At 41.9% G+C, this 17,392-nt stretch overlaps 1 protein-coding gene across 1 annotated transcript in view; it reads left to right on the top strand.

Annotated features, from left to right (window-relative positions):
* Positions 1-2,410: 2,410 nt before the first annotated feature.
* Positions 2,411-17,392, top strand: part of rtkn (rhotekin) — a 54,998-nt gene continuing 40,016 nt past the window's right edge. Inside the window, exon 1 of the mRNA XM_040155719.1 lies at positions 2,411-2,629. Within this exon, the coding sequence (XP_040011653.1) occupies positions 2,519-2,629 (111 nt within the window). The 5' untranslated portion in view covers positions 2,411-2,518. The remainder of the gene's footprint in view (positions 2,630-17,392) is intronic.

The raw sequence follows: 17,392 nt of genomic DNA, 5'->3' as shown, positions 1-17,392 counted from the left end.
AGTGAGATCACATTGCTGTGTGAGTTACAGCGCCTTCAGCTATTTACTCAAGTTCCCAACATCAACAAACTTCCTGCTTTTAAATAAGAGTCTTGGGGGAAGATTAGAGCAACAGGGTCTGCACAATCCCCTTTCCCTTTTTCCATAGAGGCCGAGCACCAAACACTAATTGCAGAACTACAGTCATCGTCTGTGCTAAATCACTGGATTAAAGTGTACGTGAGACTGTGTGTTACAGTAGGCAGAGCATCAAACTGTTGAGTAATCATGTTGAAACCTGGCATTGGAAGTGTCTGCAAACAGACTAAATTTACATTTTATGATTGACAGACAACAGGTTTCAGTATCGAGGCTGTTTATGATTCAGACAATGAACAAAACATGCTGACCATCACAAAAATGATACTATGATGCCAGAAAGGGGGTTTTCAGACTTAATTGCCAAACCAATGTTAGTTAACTCAGTTATTTAGTAAATAGTAGCAATCACGGCGAACAATAGCTCGCAATTGCACACACCCTGACGTAGGCTTCTTCATCTTTTTAACCTATTTATGGCTTTTGGGGTACTTCTGATCGTTCTCCCTTTAGATGTCTCATGCTTTATTTGGATAATTTCAGCTGATGCAGTAGATCAGGGTTGGAGTCACACAAGTGTGCAGAAAATAGATAACTGAAGCTTTGGTGAATGCTGGCTTTCTTGCCACCAAATAGTTCTTGTAGTATCAACACTGCCCGAGGTTATCGCTCACAAGTGGAAGAATGGAAATTTTTTTTTTACATCGAAGCAATTCAGATAAGATCAACAGTATCAAGTCTCAGTCAGCAGTTGTGGAAAGTAACTAAGTACATTCACTCAAGTAGTGTACGTAAGTACAAATTTGTGGTACACGTACTTTACTTGAGTATTTCTATTTTCTGCTAGTGTATACTCCTACTCCACTACAATTCAGAGCCAAATAATGTACTTTGTACTCTTCTACATTTATTTGATTACTTTGTACTTACTTACTTCGTTACTTAAAAGATCTGAGCACTTCTTCCACCACTTTAAATCGGTACAGTGTTGTGTGGGAACATCTGGTACGTTGCTTACTGGAAACCTACAGAACAGCCAAACACACACCTGCCATGACGGTTGGTGGACAGTTCATAACTCTAAGGGTCCTCAGTTAGATGTGAGTCCCTTTATCGGGATAAAATGTGCTTTCTTATGGGCTGGACTAAGCGGCTTTGCAGTATCACCTTGTGTCATGAGGCTGGGACTTCCCAGCACACATTTGTCACTGTCTATGTGGATGTAACCTCTGCCTTGGTGAGACTGATCCTCGATGACCTTCTGACCTTTACGAATTCCACTCACAGCATGTCCAGTAAAGTCCTGGTGCCGCCACAGATTGTGATTCACAATCCTGCTGGATCTTCACGCTCTGCTGCAGATGCTCGTAAATAAAATGTTACACCCTGAAGGCAAAGTCAATACTCCCCACTTTATAACTCCCTATGTAGGCTGCATTATTGGCTTTAAAGAAATGAGAATTCTCAAAGGCGTAAGGGTAGTAAATAAGTATTACCTGAAACATACTGTACATTTAACAGACCATGGTCCTTTCAGGTCAAGGAATTGTTTTATCTGGTATCTTACTTATGCAAGAGGCTAGAGAAACCATGTGCTATTAACATAATCAACCCAGCGGACCCACTGGTGGATTCATCATTCAGAAGCACATCGCCTGGCCAAACATTATCAATCACTACAGGTCTTGTATTGGGGCAAAACACAGACATGACAGGAAAAGCAGTCAAAAATGCCTGTGACACTAATTTGAAGTATGAACCTTGAAATATAACACAGCCTCAAAAATAAATTTGGATAAAAGTTGCTCACAAATACATTTTTGGATGGATTTTGTATATTTTGAAAGCTGTATGCCAGAATTAATAAAATTGACATGTTACATGTTACAAATGTTGGTGCCACACACACACACACACACACACACACACGCACGTGTGTTTTTTATGCTTCATCCATCCCTGCTGAATGACTTGCATAAACAGGCCTTAGACAGGAAACCGAGACTTTGCACTAGTAAGTCTCTGCAGAGTACACACCATCCATCGCCGGTAGAGGTCTCCGGATACAGGACAGGGCAAAGTTCGGTCTCAACAGCGCTGTATGGGGTGTCATCGTGTCACTGTCGGACGCACACCGGGCAGTGGTTTTGCAAAAGTGAAAGTCGGCTTTGAAAGAAGACTCCGTAAGTCTGTAGGTTTTTTGTTTTTTTTTTTCCTGCTAGTGGACTTGCTTCAAAAGAGGAAACGTACAGGGGGGGGGGGTGGGTTTGCCGAGATCTCTTGGGAGTTTTCGCCGGTGGGGCCGTTTAGTGCCACCTGGACCTGCGCTTGGCTGCTCGGCAGTTTTTGAAGCGGTTCCTGCCTTTTGTCCCGACCCGAAGTTCAGTTAATACACTCTGCACAGGTCCGTCTGTGAAATTGCCAGAAAAAACAAGAGACGATGTTTTGCCGAAATCAAACGGCGAGAGCCACCGTTGCCCGAGGCTCTGCCCTTGAAATGGAGATACGGCGAGGGAAGTTCAGAAAGAGCGTTTTCCTGGACACATCACAGGTAGACCCTGACTGTCCGCCGGTTATCATCACCGTCGCACCCCACAAACACACACAAGCACACAGCACGGACAACATGTGGGGTGTGTGTGTGTGTGTGGGGGGGGGGGTTCTCTGTTTATACCTCTGACTGACTTCTCTCCCTCCACAAACTCATCTGTTTGGCACACGTTTAATCCGGTTCTGAAGGCGTTTGAGTGGGTACCCGGCTTTGCTTTGTGTGATATTTTAATGAAACTGCGCCGAGGAGCTGTGCTGCTGCGCTCACATCGGCAAAATAAAGCTCTTAATTGCAGCATTTCCAAAAACCACTTTGCATTTTAGTTGACTCTAAACAACAACCAGTAATATTCCTACAGAGACGTAAAAGTGCGTCTGTGGCACTCAGTAGAAGATGAGAGTAACTTAAATGTGCTTTATGTTATGTTCCATCTCCCATGATGTCTTATTATTCCTAGATGGTTTAGTATTGTATACTTTTGTTATGATGCTTGCACCTGCTGAGGGTTATTTCTTGACATTTGTTTAATGAATTGCATCATAGCTACTTTTAAATGCTGCTCTCCAGAAATATCTGCTTCCCTTGAAATTCACCTCGTTCAGCTGTTCTCAGACATTTACTTTGAATATCAGTGCAAAGTTTCGTGTTCCTGTGTATCACGATTTCAACCTCTTGGCTCAGTTGTATGTCTTTGTACTGCTTTAGCATGGGGACAGTCACCCTCGAGGGAATAGAAAGAAAAAAAAAAAAAAAGACTCCATCCACCAAAAGTTGAGAACTAGGTCAAAGCTGTGGCCTGTGTATCCCTCTCAGATGTTTATCGCTGGATTAGAACTGGTACTGTTCCTGCATGTTTCCCCTCTTCCTCTCTCCAAGGCTCCCATGTCAACATCTGCTTGATATTTGTCGGCAGAGCAGACGGGCTTGGAAGCGACTTCCAATCTAACCTCTAATTATTTTTACTCACGGTTCACTTTAAAACTGTTTTTATGAAAAGTCCTCCCTCTGTCTATCACACTTACCTTCCTTTCTCTCTCTCTCCAAATCACGCACTCGCCTGTTCGCCCTGGGCAATATGCATATTCTTTTGGTTTCCTTTTACATTGCTGATATTTTGTTATATAGTCCGAAACTTGTTCTTGTCTCGTGGGTGTTTGTGTCTGCTAAATTAAAACTACACCCACATTTGAGATGTACACAGTTTTGGAAGTTCAGACAAGTCACTTTGTTTTATAAGACCGAAGTGACAAAGAGGGATGTGTGTGTGTGAGGGAGAGAGGGGGAGACACAATTGTAAGAGGATACTTAAGGAATGCTAATGGTGCAAAATGGAAAAGATAGGGTATTGATTCTCTCTCTCTCCTTCCCTATTTGAATCTCCCTTGCTTTTTCACCCTGTCTGTGTTTTTGTAGCAAGCGTACCTTTTTGTCAGCTTATGTCTACTAGTTGTTTATAATTCATGTCACAGGAAAACACAGCTAACCCATGGGAAGTCCAGCACACTCCATCGTATTGATCTGCAGTCAGAATAAGCCTGATCTGGTGTCTGTGCAGCGGGAGTTCATATCTGACACATGAGCTCGTATAGGCGTATAGACGTTTCCTGGAGGTGCAGTAGAGTTAATGTGGTTAAATCTGGACAGTAGCTCGGACAGAAGTGAATGATCTCATGTGTTTTCAGGTTTACTTTCGGATGGTGTGAGTTGATGATCTCCTCAGAGTGTTTGACCAGTGTAAGCAAGTGACCAGATATTGTGATAAGAGAGATGAGCAAAGCCACATGGCCAGTCTTTTTTCTGGGGGGGGGCAGGTTAGGATTTACATTTTTTTGTTCCTTTCTACTATTCTAGTGAATCTTTTGGGGAATTAAATCAAAAAAGTTATTTAAGAAATGACTGGCAAGAGATATTCTGAACGATCACATTCATCTTTTAATCACACTCCATGGAAATTTCACCCCTAACTCATATTACTTTCCCCTGTTTAGTCTCTGTATTAGTTCTTTATCAGGGTAAAGACTTCTCTTCTTTTCACAACAACAACAATAATTGCTTCCTTAACTCTGTAATCTTCTCCCGCTGGTTCTCATACAAGATTAATTTGTGTCTCTGCCTTTGTTGCCAATGCTAATAATCCTCTTTCAGAGGCTGGGACTTTTCCCCAGATCTGTGTGTTCGGGCTCTCTCGGTCCCACCATGGAACCAGTCTGTGGCATTTCAATGAGGCAGGCTACCTCAGTGTGTGAAAGCACCCGCTTTCACTGTGCCAGTGGATATCACGTTTGTGTGCATTTCCGCCAGTGTTTGAGCCTCTTATGTAAATGTGTGTATGTAACGGTGGTTTTTCTGGAATTTTTTGTTAGTCAGTGACAAGTTATCAGACAATGAAACACTTACTGCTCAAACTACCGATAAAGGAAGAAAAGCCTCAAATGCTTTGTTTGCCTGAACCCAAAGAGTGCTGCCAACTTACACATTTATTTGTATGTATGTGTGTAATGAAAACGTCTTAGAAGAGAAGAGATGTTGATTAGATCCGTCACTTCATGCTCCAGTTATCAAACCTAAACTCTTACATTAGTTCAAGTTCACAGCAGTGAAGCATGTCTGTCTAATTACAATAGACGCGTATTTAATGTGTATGTCGTTACAGTAAAGGGACAACTATAGTTTCTATTGAATGGAGTAAAATGGTAGAAATGCACCCATAGTCAGCAGTGAGTGTGTGTGTGTGTGTGTGTGTGTGTGTGTGTGTGTGTGTGTGTGTGTGTGTGTGTGTGTGTGTGTGTGTGTGTGTGTGTGTGTTTGTGTATATGGGTGTGGGTGTGGGTGTTATCGTACCCGAAGGCTGTAGGCAAATTAAGCCAAGGGCATGATTTTGTAAGACTAAATAACCATTATTAATAATCTAGAGACTGAAGAAACAGGCTTTGGGGAGTTCTCTGGACTATGTGCCTAATTACACCATTCAGTTATGTAAATAAAAGATTAAAATGTTTAAAATATTGCCAGGCTTCCAGTTTGAAGTCTAGACATATATCCATGGCAACTTATTGTTTCCATGTGTCTGTGCTTTATCAAGGAATGTTTTGACAGTCTGTCTCACTGTGCTCTGACTCCACATCTTCTGAAGTCTGGTGCTGAATCATTCTGCTGTGTGCGTATCACATTGACAGGGTAATAAGGCCAGACAGTGGAAGGAGAATGAGAAACTGAGAAAACGATTACATGCTCACACAGGATTTGTCCAGAAATCCATTCCACAGTCGCCCTGTCCCCTCTCTGCCCGCTGCTCTCAGTGGGAGCAGAGATGACATCTGCTTTCTACATCCCTCCTCTCTGATCCACAAGGCCAAAAGTGTGTCTCTGCACTCTGCTCTGACTGCATCCTCACTGGCTCTGCTGTTGCAGCTGATGCCACCAAGGCATGCAGTGGGAGCCAGAGATAGTTTGGTTATTATTGTGGAGGTGGGGATGGAATGTCCTCTCTTCCAATGCTCCGACTTTGCCTTATGTTTAAATCAAGGATGGTCCCAACTATTCCAGACCACTGTGGCTGCCACCAGCTATGCAAGGCCAGGAAGTGGTTAGATGTGTGTAGGATGACACACCCATCCACCCACACTCTCTCCGAGTATGCAGGAGGGTATGGCAAGGTCTGGTAGTCTGCCATTTGTGTTGAGTAACAGCTTAACAGCTTTGGGCTGTGGTTTGGTTGGTTTTGATGCACTGCCCTTCTCCACCCTGTAGATCCACACAAACTCACCAGTAAGTATCCAAACTGAACATACTAGTGGCTTTAGTGAAACTTTGGATACTATGGGTGTTTCCTTTGCTCAGCGTATATTTGGCCATCCGAAAAAGAGTGTGTCGGTCATACCAAAAGTGCAGCAACTCCTATCTCAATGTTTGGGTAATATGATGCAGTGTTTTCTTATCAGAACTTGGTTCAGCTAGAGAATTGTTTACTTGTGTATTTGTTTTTCTCCACAGTCTAATCTTTTGCGTATGAGGAAAATTGTGCTTTTTCCTTTTTTTTCCTGGTGTTATTGCATCCAAGTGAGAGATATTGTCTGACTAATATGTTTTTTTCCAGGCGCTTAGATATATGGATTGTAGTTCACAGGTGTAGTCCTTGCACTCTAAGCAGCCTCCCAGTGTGGCTTCTGCTAGTGTTTAATGTGGCCTAGCAGAAAAATTCGCCATGTTTATGTAAGCAAGTAAGTAAGTAAGTAAGTAAGTAAGTAAGTTTGCCTCCCCACATACAGAGAAGGAGCGAGGTCAAATGGATGTTGCCAGGACGACACTTCTGCCAGCAAAGAGGAAGCACCTCAGACTATGAATCTAGTGAGAAGGAGTTGTTTTCAAGGAATGCCAAACCTTCCCCCAAGGCTCCCTCCCAGGGCAGCTCTGTGTACCCAGTGAACAATGGGCCATCACTGCACTGTAGCCCCAAACCAAACCCTGTTCTGGGCCATGAAATGCCAGGGAAAGGGGCTCAGAAGCCTGGGAGTTCTTAAGAGTGGATGCACTCTACCAGATATCCTGAACAACTGCAGTGTAAAATTTGCCAAGACTGGCCTACACAGAGTTCTGTGAGAGAGTAATGATATGGGATTTTTAGCCCACTCTTCCAAATTAGTGTGGGACTACCCAGTAGTGCTTAAATCCGTGTGAACGCCAAAATGTGTGTGTGTGTGTGTGTGTGTGTGTGTTTGCAGCCTCAGGGCTTTCTGGCATTTTGAACATTGCAGGGGTGCAGGGGAGATGCCAGGGAAAACTTTAACCCTTCTAAGATCCTTCTCCTCAAACAAAGCTCGACCACTGGAGCTTTCTGCTTGGAGGCTTTCTTGGTATGCCGAGGGATATTTTAACTAGCAAATGTTTAACCTTTTTTTATTACACAGGCTTTGTGTATATGTCATTGTGGAGCACTGCTTCCCACTCAGACTCTGAGAGCAAGCACAAATGAAAAATTGTTTAATCTCAGTTTCTTAAAGCTGCGAGTAAAATTCAACCAATGTCCTATTATTGTTCCCATGGTAATGACTGGACTGTTTACCTAATAAGTTTGGTGAAAGAGAACAAAGATTTATTGTTCAAATAAAGTATTAGTGAAGATTCTTATTTCTTGAACTCATATAAACACATTCTATATCTTTTTATGCAACAAGGCAAGGTTATGTATTAGTTTATTATTAAACACAATAGAGCTATTATTTATAGGCATATTTTCTGCATCACATGTAACTTGCATAATGTCCTCGCTGTTATGCAGTGATAATCTCTATCAGTCTCTAATTTGTTAATTTTCACAGTGAGCTATCTGAACAACAGCTGACGATCCTCATATACTATACATGTGTTCACCTGCCGTTGGGCCTCAAAGTCTCGAAGGTCTCTTTTCTTTCCTATTTTATATTACACACACACAAACACACGCAAACAAGTCTCAAGTGTCATAGTTACAGGATGTCCTCTTGTGCTGCTGACCCTTCACTGGTCCACTCCACAGGCCCAAGGACAGCACTTTCCTCACAGCTTTATGTTATCTAAGTCCCATTGACAGGACATGCTGGACAACCAATTTAATGCTTGGCTTGGAGAGATGGTAAAATTGGCATTATGAAGATAAAACGTTGTTATGTTCTTACACGTAAGTATTTTGGCCTTGGAATGTGGTTAGCAACCTGTGTCTTTCTGTGGCAGCTGGTGTCAGGGTGCAGTTTAACAGCTGAGGGTCTGCTGCTGATGTTGCAAGTGAACCCTGCCCAATCACAGATACATATTCTGGCACATTATAGGGCTTCACTCTGAATAAAGCTAGAGAACAGATGTGTATATAGTCACATATAGGTGCACACGGCAAGTGAGACACACATAATTGTCTATACATTTTGACATTCGGTGTTATAAATGAAAGCTGCTGTTTTGAGCTTGTCATTAGTCATTTATGATAACTGCAGTTTGTCAAACTCTTGTTTTCAAACACACACACACACACACACACACACACAGACAGACAGTGACTAAGCAGTTGAGCAAGGTCGACTGAATATTCTCAGACATAGACAGGCTTTGTTCCCTCAGCATATGCTGTCCTGAGCGAGGCTGTCACCGGCAGTGACTCGGTTAACAGACAGACAGAGAGATAGGTGGAGGTGGCGTAATCACTGGATGCTTTCCCACTCCTCCATATGGGAAACTTCCTCCATGCATCATCAAACCTGTCTCATTCTGTTACCACCGTGGTTAGTTAAGTGGATAAAGCTTTTGAATCAGAGTAACCCAGAACAGTCCCTTCTTGTCTCAATTTTTAGTCTGTAATACTGGAGAAGGATTTGGGTTCAGCCCTTGTTGTAAAGGAAGCTCTCCCAGACAATATGAATGACACTGAGCCAGAGCTGAAGATAAAAGAAACTTAAAAGAAACTAGAATAGATCTTAAATGAAGTCATCTCTTCCGGGTTAAAGGAAATGAAAATGTTTGACATTATGAAGCATACTGCAGGTAAACCATTAGCTCACCTGCTTCTGTGAACTTTCACATCCTTCCACTGTTTCATTCTCCCTATTCTATCAACCTCAACACCTCCCTTCCCCAGGAGAACCATGTAATGTGGGCCACACCACTTTGTTGAGTCTCAGGCCCCCGGATGTAGCAGAAAAATGGGTCTTTTTTGTCATGTACTATAGTCCTAACCCACTTTCCTGATCCAGATTACTTAGAGGAAGTCCTCCTTTGTCTTTACCTCTAGACAGTCATAGAGGATTACGATTTTTTTCTATGTCCCTTTATCTCTCAGTCTTTTTTTTTTCTTTTTTCATCCCTGTATACACACACCAACAGAGACCTTAAACTTAACCTATTGAGCCTGGCACTAACAGACTGTAAAACAGAACTTGACTGTCTCATGCCAAAGATATCTTCTTCCTGTTAACAAAAAACCCCCACTGCTCTGTTAAACATTGACAAAAAAAAAAAAAAAACATACGCATGCAAACACAGATTCCGATGTGTGGTTTCATTTATAGTCCGGGACACTTATTGTCAGCCCCCTTTGTGTTATCACAGAGGGCTTAGAAACATGAGAGGCTTTGTCTCTATGTGGAAGAATCCCATTCTCTGACAAACAAGCTACTTTGAGAAATAGTTGCAAATGCTGCCATTTGTGTAACTTTCTGAATTTGGGCTAATGAAAAACAGACCTCGCCCCCTCCTTTTCTGGAATTAACAAAATAAAGGGGCCTGATTTGTTTTTATTTTAACCATATTGGCTGAAAAAGGCATATATGTCAGATATGAATGTTTTTTTTACATCTTGTATGGATATGCAAACCAAACACTGAACATCGGTGAACTGCAGTTGAAAATATTAACAACATTTTACAATAAGGTAGCAAAAACACAGATAGGCAGAGAGAAACTATATGATAATCCATTACAACACTGTAGCTTTAAGTTTAGCCTGTAACTTCACCAGAGACAAGTCCACACGGGCATTAAGGCTGAAGAACATTGGGCGTGTCTATGGCGGCCCATTATGCCACACCTTTTCTACTGTTCTTCTCTATTCCACTCTATTACTTCATTTTTTTTTATGCACAAATAGGCTTTTTATGCCGTGCTCCTATACGTCTCGTAACCATCAGACTTCATCGTGAAATAGATGGAGTCAGGGCCTCTCTTTCATACAGAGGAATGCAGTTTGAATTGAATCAATACTGAGGAATGTTTTAGAGGTATATGTGTGTGTATTTGATGAATAGGTGGGTTGTACATGTCTGTTCCTGCACTACATGTTTCATTTTGTGCAGTCTCACTGAGTTACAAAGTGATGAGTTCACGCTAAGTCACCCACCTGCCCACCATAGGAGAACTGTGTGTAATAACCAACAAACTGTAGCTGTTTAGTTGATGGATGTAGGTATTGTATTGCTATTCCTGACTTTTTTAAATTAAAAAAAATAGTGCAGAATGAGTCTAAATTCAAAACTGTATCTTAGATGAAAGGACATTTTTGCAGTGCAGCCTGGCCAGGAGATCACTGGATGTTATTGTGGAGAGGAGAGGGCAAAGGGGCACCGCCACCAATGATGTTGCACTCTTTTGATGATGCCAGGCAGGTGTTTGACTTTATAAGAGCAGATGGGTCTATTATGCATGTCTGCCTTCCCTGCATTCTGCATAGTGTACTAGTCCCTGCCAGCATGTCTGTGTTTTAATGTGTCTGTTTACTGGCCCCAGTGGCAGACGGTGTGGTGTCAGATCTTGTTGTATCGTTGTGTTGTTCCTGCTGTCTCAGCAATTATTTTTATCAGGTCTTTCACTAGTTAGCGCCATTTGTCCGCACTAACAGTCAGTCAGCACTTTAAAATGTGATACCTGCAGGACGAAGTCAAAGCAGCCAAAGTAGTGTCCAAATTAAGTACAATCAAAAGGCTGTAAAATATATTCAATGTATTTAATTCAAAATTCTATCAAAACTGAGGACAGAGTATACTGCACTGACGCACCGAATATGACACACCTTTTATAGCAGTGGGTTATTCAAAAATAAGTCCGTCTTTTCTTTGGAGGTGTCCAACCTTTGGCTGGACAAAACAAGACATTTGTAGATGTCACATTGAGCTCAGGGAAATTTTGATTTCCTGACGTTTAATAGACTAAATTGCTTCTCGATTGATCGAAGGAAAATAATTGATAGATGAATCAACAATAAAAATTTAACATTTAGGGCTGCAATAATCCTAATATAACATCATCACATAACCCAATGTACTGCTGCCTTTATATGTAGAGAATGCAGGGCATATTATAACATTTGCGATATGTAATTTATTATCAGTATTTGTTGTGTACTCTATGTGTCCAGACTCAGCCCAGGGAATTCCCCAAGGGTATAACTAGCCAGCCAGAAAAACCACCCAACCCAGAGATGTTTGCAGTTGCACGACAAATTATTTGCATGACATCATGTTTACCAAGTAATACACAAACCTCATATGTCTGCTTATGAAAGCAACAAAAATAACAAAAAAATGAATTCAGCTCTGAATTTGAGCTTTAACATGACAATTAGTATTTTTCCAAGATGTGTAAGTGGAGAACATTAAAAAGCGGGCCACCGTTGTCTCATTAGACCCTCTCCTTCCTCCCTCCTAGCTGTTTAACCTTTAAAGATGTTATGCTTGTCAGTTTGAGATATGGCCTCCCTAATGTCATCTCTGGAGATGTCCTTAGATTCTTATATTGTTTCTGCAGATGTTTAGATTTGTGGCTTGGATTTTACCCAGGCATTCTTTGCTACAAACAGCAACATCTTGGTGTGAGCTCTACGAAAAGAAACGTGTTATGGTCTGGGAGAAGTGTCCTCATGGCAAATAAAAGAACAGAATTTCTTTTTTTCAAATTCTGACTATTTATATATGTAACAATGAGTTTTTTTTCTCTCTTTGTCTCTGTCTTTCCCTCCACTCCTCACGCTATGTCTGGTTTAAGAAGGCAACAAAAAGGAGCGTGATACCTCCTTGAACTTTCATTTTCCTTTTTTCTTCTGATTACAATTATTCGAGTTTACCAAACTGATATTGACACACAACTCCACTTTATGTGTAGCAATTATTTATTAGTAAAGTACTGTGCAAAATATTGTGGTCTTAGGTTGTGTTTCTTAGGGTGGCATATCTGGCTGTGTCGCTGCTTCTGCTCTGCAGAGGGAGCCATTGCTCCATTTCAGATTGTGCAGCAGCCCTGGAGCGAAGACACAGCTTTCTCTCCTCTTATTCACCTTTCCATTAAAGAATTGACATTCACTTTATATTCAACTTACAGTCATTAATAGTCATTTTACAAGTGCATGCATTTTATCGAATACTAAATTATTTGCTTCAGTGTACAAATCCTCTTACATCCACACAAACCAAACCTGATATTGCATAGCCTTTGCCCCTGAGGGCAACAATCAATGAACTGTCATTATGTTTGGCTCTCTGCGTGTATGTATGCCTGTTTTTCCTTCAGTACGTGGAGTCCTGTTGAGAAATAAGACGGGCCCTCAAAACAAGGTACTAAAAACACTCCCTGTTCTGTTATTGCAGCCTGTGACGAGGCAGGCAACTCCCCCTAGCTTTTCTAAGCTAACCCATGGACTGTGACACATACACCCTTTTATTCATTATAGGATTTCCAGTGGGGGAACAACACCAGCTGCATTATTTGTGGGTCTGTGTCCAACACTTCATACCCAGCATTCCTCAACTTTTAATCATGGGTAGAGTGTAGATGATCTCCAGGACATGCATTGTCATAACATCCCCTGTATCTAATCTTAAAGCAGAAGTTAGACCACTCACACATTGCAGACTAAAACTCATGCACCTAATAACAAGGGAGCCCGTCGATGAGATTCACAATGTCATTACTACGTCTCTGGGTCTGAGTTATGACTGTCTGGCTGTCAGCGCAGGTTTTCCATGCTCTATAACTGAGAACTGACCTCCAGGGGGATTTCTCTATGATACGTCTGGTTTCACAGCTCATCACATGCTGCTGTCATCAAGTGGAGCAGATGTGACCGAGTGCTTGCCGTAACACAGCCATTTAATTGAGGTCCTGTGATATTCAGATCTGTTAGGGCTGATTTTTTTGTTTGTTTTTTTTTCCCCCAAGTAGACTGACTTTAAAACTGTTGCTGGTTTCTGTGTGTCTCCTCCTATCTTGATAAGAACATTTATCTCTTTATAACTGTGCACAGTCACAGGAAGTTTCATTTTATCTTCCAGGCACAAAAACTGTGCACCTTTGTGAACCTTTTTATTAGTGATGCACATTTTACAGGAGCAGTTTGTAACCTGGTGCTTTGGCAGATCACATTTTCACCGTGTGACTATAAATCAGCTGAAAATACCTATTTTTCTCTCTCTGTCCTTGTGCAGTCAATTGTCTTTCATATTGTATATTACACTCTTACAGCTCTGTAATAATTCAGTCTTGTTTTATTTCTTTGCCCTCTTTGCTTTAGGCCATAATCAGATAGACAAACCTTGATCATCTGCACTTGTCTTGTATTTTGAGACAGTTTTGCTATAGCTTCATGTTGTGTGTGTGTGTGTGTGTGTGTGTGTGTGTGTGTGTGTGTGTGTGTGTGTGTGTGTGTGTGTGTGTGTGTGTATACTATGTTCACATGTTTCCCAGAGTGTTCGTTTATGTCTGTTTATGCCTGGGTATGTATTTGTGTATGTAAGTGTAGGTTTCTGTCTGTTTACCTATTTCTCAGTTGGTGAGTGGGAGTCGTGGTGTGGGTGGGGTTCAGTTTTCAGAGTGGGTCTAGATGACAGTCTGGAGTCTTTGTTGTGGTTTGGGGCCCAACTAGCCTGGAGCCCTCTTGTGGTTCCTTGCCCCTGTTCTGCTGCCGCACTATTAGATGGAACACCCTAGGGTTCTTTTTCTCCTTTCCAGACTGCCTGTCTGGACACGGGGTATACTCTGTATTCTTGGATCTTATATTCTTGGTTTTGGCCCTCTTTCCTATTAGTAATCATAACATTTGATTGATCCTGTGAATCGCTGAGATTTGGGAATGATGTAACATCACTAAAACAAAGTTGGACAGGGACAGAAATCTGATCATACAGGTTTTAATCAAACCCCTGGGTTAGACAAACTAACTTGGAAAAGAAACTGAAGGCATGATGCTAAGACGATATAATGTTTGCCATGTTCACCATCCTTGTTAAGCATGCCACCGTTTAACACTAAACAAAAAGTGCAGCTGACACTGATGGGAATCTGTTAGGCCTTTCAGATATTTAGTCATAAACCAAAGTATTGAGCAAATTAAAATTTGGAAATGATGATGGCACTAGAACAAAAGTTTCATCCTAAAGATTCATCCCAAAGGGCAACGTGAATGTGTGTACCTAATTTCTTGGCAAGCTATGCAATAGTTGTCAAAACCAAAAATGCAATGCTCCTGGTGGCACTAGAAGGAGTTGGAGATCACCAGAGTCATTAGGATTCATAATTTGGGAACCATCCATGCCTGAACAAACAAATGGGAATTACCATTTATCATTTCTTACATGTGAAATGAGGAAATTTGTTTTGTTCATTCTTTTACTTTGGCTTATCATTTATTTTAAATGACACAAATTGTCTGGGGTCCATTTGTCTTGACAGTCTCTCCTTCCTTTCTTGCTCAATTCAGTGCCCAGACTGTCACCACTGTCCAACTGATTGATGAAAATATAAATCGGTCTTACAGTCAATTACTGTTTTTCCTCCACGACATTTATAATACTTGCCTGTAATGTCTCTTTGGCGCAGCGCCACCAGCTGACCCTCAGCTCCGACTCCAGCATGTTTCCTCCAGCTGATTAGGTGTATGGACAGGAAGTTTCCTATATTCCTCCACACATCCGTTCAGAAACAAGAAGGGCACCGGGTATTGTCTTGAAACCTTCTCTGAGCCTATTACGCAAGGGTCAGCCTGCGTGTGTTTGGAGGGAAGGATTTCATCCTTTTTTGTTTTTTTGTTTTAATCTTTTCATGGAACAAGTGTCAGTGCTCCGTTTACCTAATCCTCAGTGTTTTGATCAAACCTCAGAGTTAGCGTTGGATTAACTGATGGTGTAATGCTTTGGTTTCATTCTTCCCTCATGGCAGCCAATTAGCACATCCGGCCCTGCTACAGTCAGATCAAGCCTTTAGTCGCAAGCTGCCAATCCACCGTCCTATCAGCAGGTAATCAGCATTTACCATAGCAGAAATCACAGTCCGGCCTAAAACTCTTATCTCTCCGCTAACCACTTATCTGTTGTCTCTGATTACCTTAGTTTGCCCCATCCTCGGTGACTCCTGGCCAAGAAGCAGCGATGCTCTGTGTTTGAGCTGGTTGCCTGCCTGCCTGCCAGCGTGCCCTGTCATTGAGATAATACCTGTTTTCTGTCTGGCTTTGTTACGCCTCTAGGCTTTTGTGACAAGGTGTCAGTCTTTGTGTTTTACTGCAGGGAGTCTTACCTGCAGCATGTTCTGCTTCAAGGAACTGCTGCTGGTGTAATAGGGGGACTAAAGAAAGACTAAATGGATTAAGGACATCAGAATAATTAAGTGGTTGTCCTGTTGCTTGTTCATAATCATCATTTAAAAAACATCCGCATCTATCAATGAGAAAAGTGAGAGCAGCTGTGAGATAAACTTTATCACTTCTTTAAAGGGGTTAGGACTTTTTGAACAGAATTCAGGATAGTGTTCATGGTGTTTGAGGTCTTTTTAAGTGGATATTTTCAAGCTCAGCAGCATGCCAGATCAACTTTCATAGGGGACTGACTGGATATGAATCTGCACACAGTGGATTTTGAATCAAGCGCGAGCACACACACACTCGCACAAGAGCCCCAGAATTTTTTGTGAGTACCTGTAACCCTCCTGCTGTGCAATCACCTCAACAATTTCTCATTCCACCTCAAGAACAATAAATATCTTCTCTTACAGTGTGTATGTTGGTGTCTGTTACAGATTAGCCAGGTGATTTAAACTCTGAGGGTGGAGGCTTTTCTTGGGGAAATGACCCGCTTGCTGCTGGCCCCCCTTTCTCCTCTCCTCCTCTCCTCTGAGGTGAAAGGGCTTTATAGCTCCTTTGTTTTCACTGTTTGCCTGTGTAAAAAGAGTTTAGAGGTAGCGCCTCAGAGTGATGGAGGGCCGTATGGGCATGTGTGTGTGTGTGGAGAGAAGCCGTCCCAAATTTCATGTAAAAATGAGGAATGAGGTTAGAGAAAAAACATCCTTAATACTTTATCTCCCATAACTTTCCTACATGAGTGATCTTCTTTCTCTTGATGAGCCCTTGAAATCAGTCGGTGACCCTCTGAAAGCTCCACTCCAGTGCGCCCGTGTTGTAGAATACCAAAAGAATGTGTGTTTATCACATATAATGTGGCTCAGTGAGCAGGGCACAACGTGACGCCAGTTTCCTGCCGAGGGGTCGGCTTGTGGTTTGCGCAGCTTGGTCTCACCCACACCAAAAGGAATAATACACACAAGGACTGTATCAGGTCCAGGATTAACGCACTGGAGAGATCTCTGTGCTTGTACTTCCCATGTAAGGTCTGAAGAGCAAAGACAGATTGTAAACGTTAGGATCCTCCTGGACAGGAAACTGGCCACCAAACAGCTGGAGTGATGGGAAAGGAGACTGGCCTTGCCCTGGCTTTTTTTTTTCCTCTATGGAAATATTTCTTCCTTTAATAACAAATTTCTCATATTTCTGTAACATCTCACTTCCAGCACTGAATGTGAAATTGGGAGTCAATATTTTTGTTGGATTTGGTAAGAATTGCCAGGAGAGACTTAGATGAATATTTTAAAAGGTTAGGTGATAAAAGATTGAAACGATCTGTGACACTTGGGATCTGTGCTATGAAATATGTATTCGAATTGGCCGAATGCTTGTGATCCTGTGACCTACTAAGGCAAGTCTTTCCATAACTTCTCGAAATGTCAGCGCTGTTTATGAGTTTTTAACAGCAGCAGAAAGGCGCACCGGAATGAGACATTTCACTTTTGTTGTAAAAAAATGTTTTTGGTTTATTAAACAATGACTATGTAATGATAGAAATCCCCGCCTGTTTAAATGTATCACACCTGGGCTTTTCCCGAATCGTCTCTCTCGCCTCCGCTCACCAAGAGCGCCAGCTGACACGGTTATAATTTCTCCATTTATTATCAAGCCATTAAAAAGAACAAAGCTCTCCACCCCGCTAT

Source organism: Xiphias gladius, chromosome 19, assembly GCF_016859285.1.
Source record: "Xiphias gladius isolate SHS-SW01 ecotype Sanya breed wild chromosome 19, ASM1685928v1, whole genome shotgun sequence".
Lineage (NCBI taxonomy): Eukaryota > Metazoa > Chordata > Actinopteri > Istiophoriformes > Xiphiidae > Xiphias > Xiphias gladius.
This window is presented reverse-complemented; position numbering and strand designations above follow the sequence as displayed.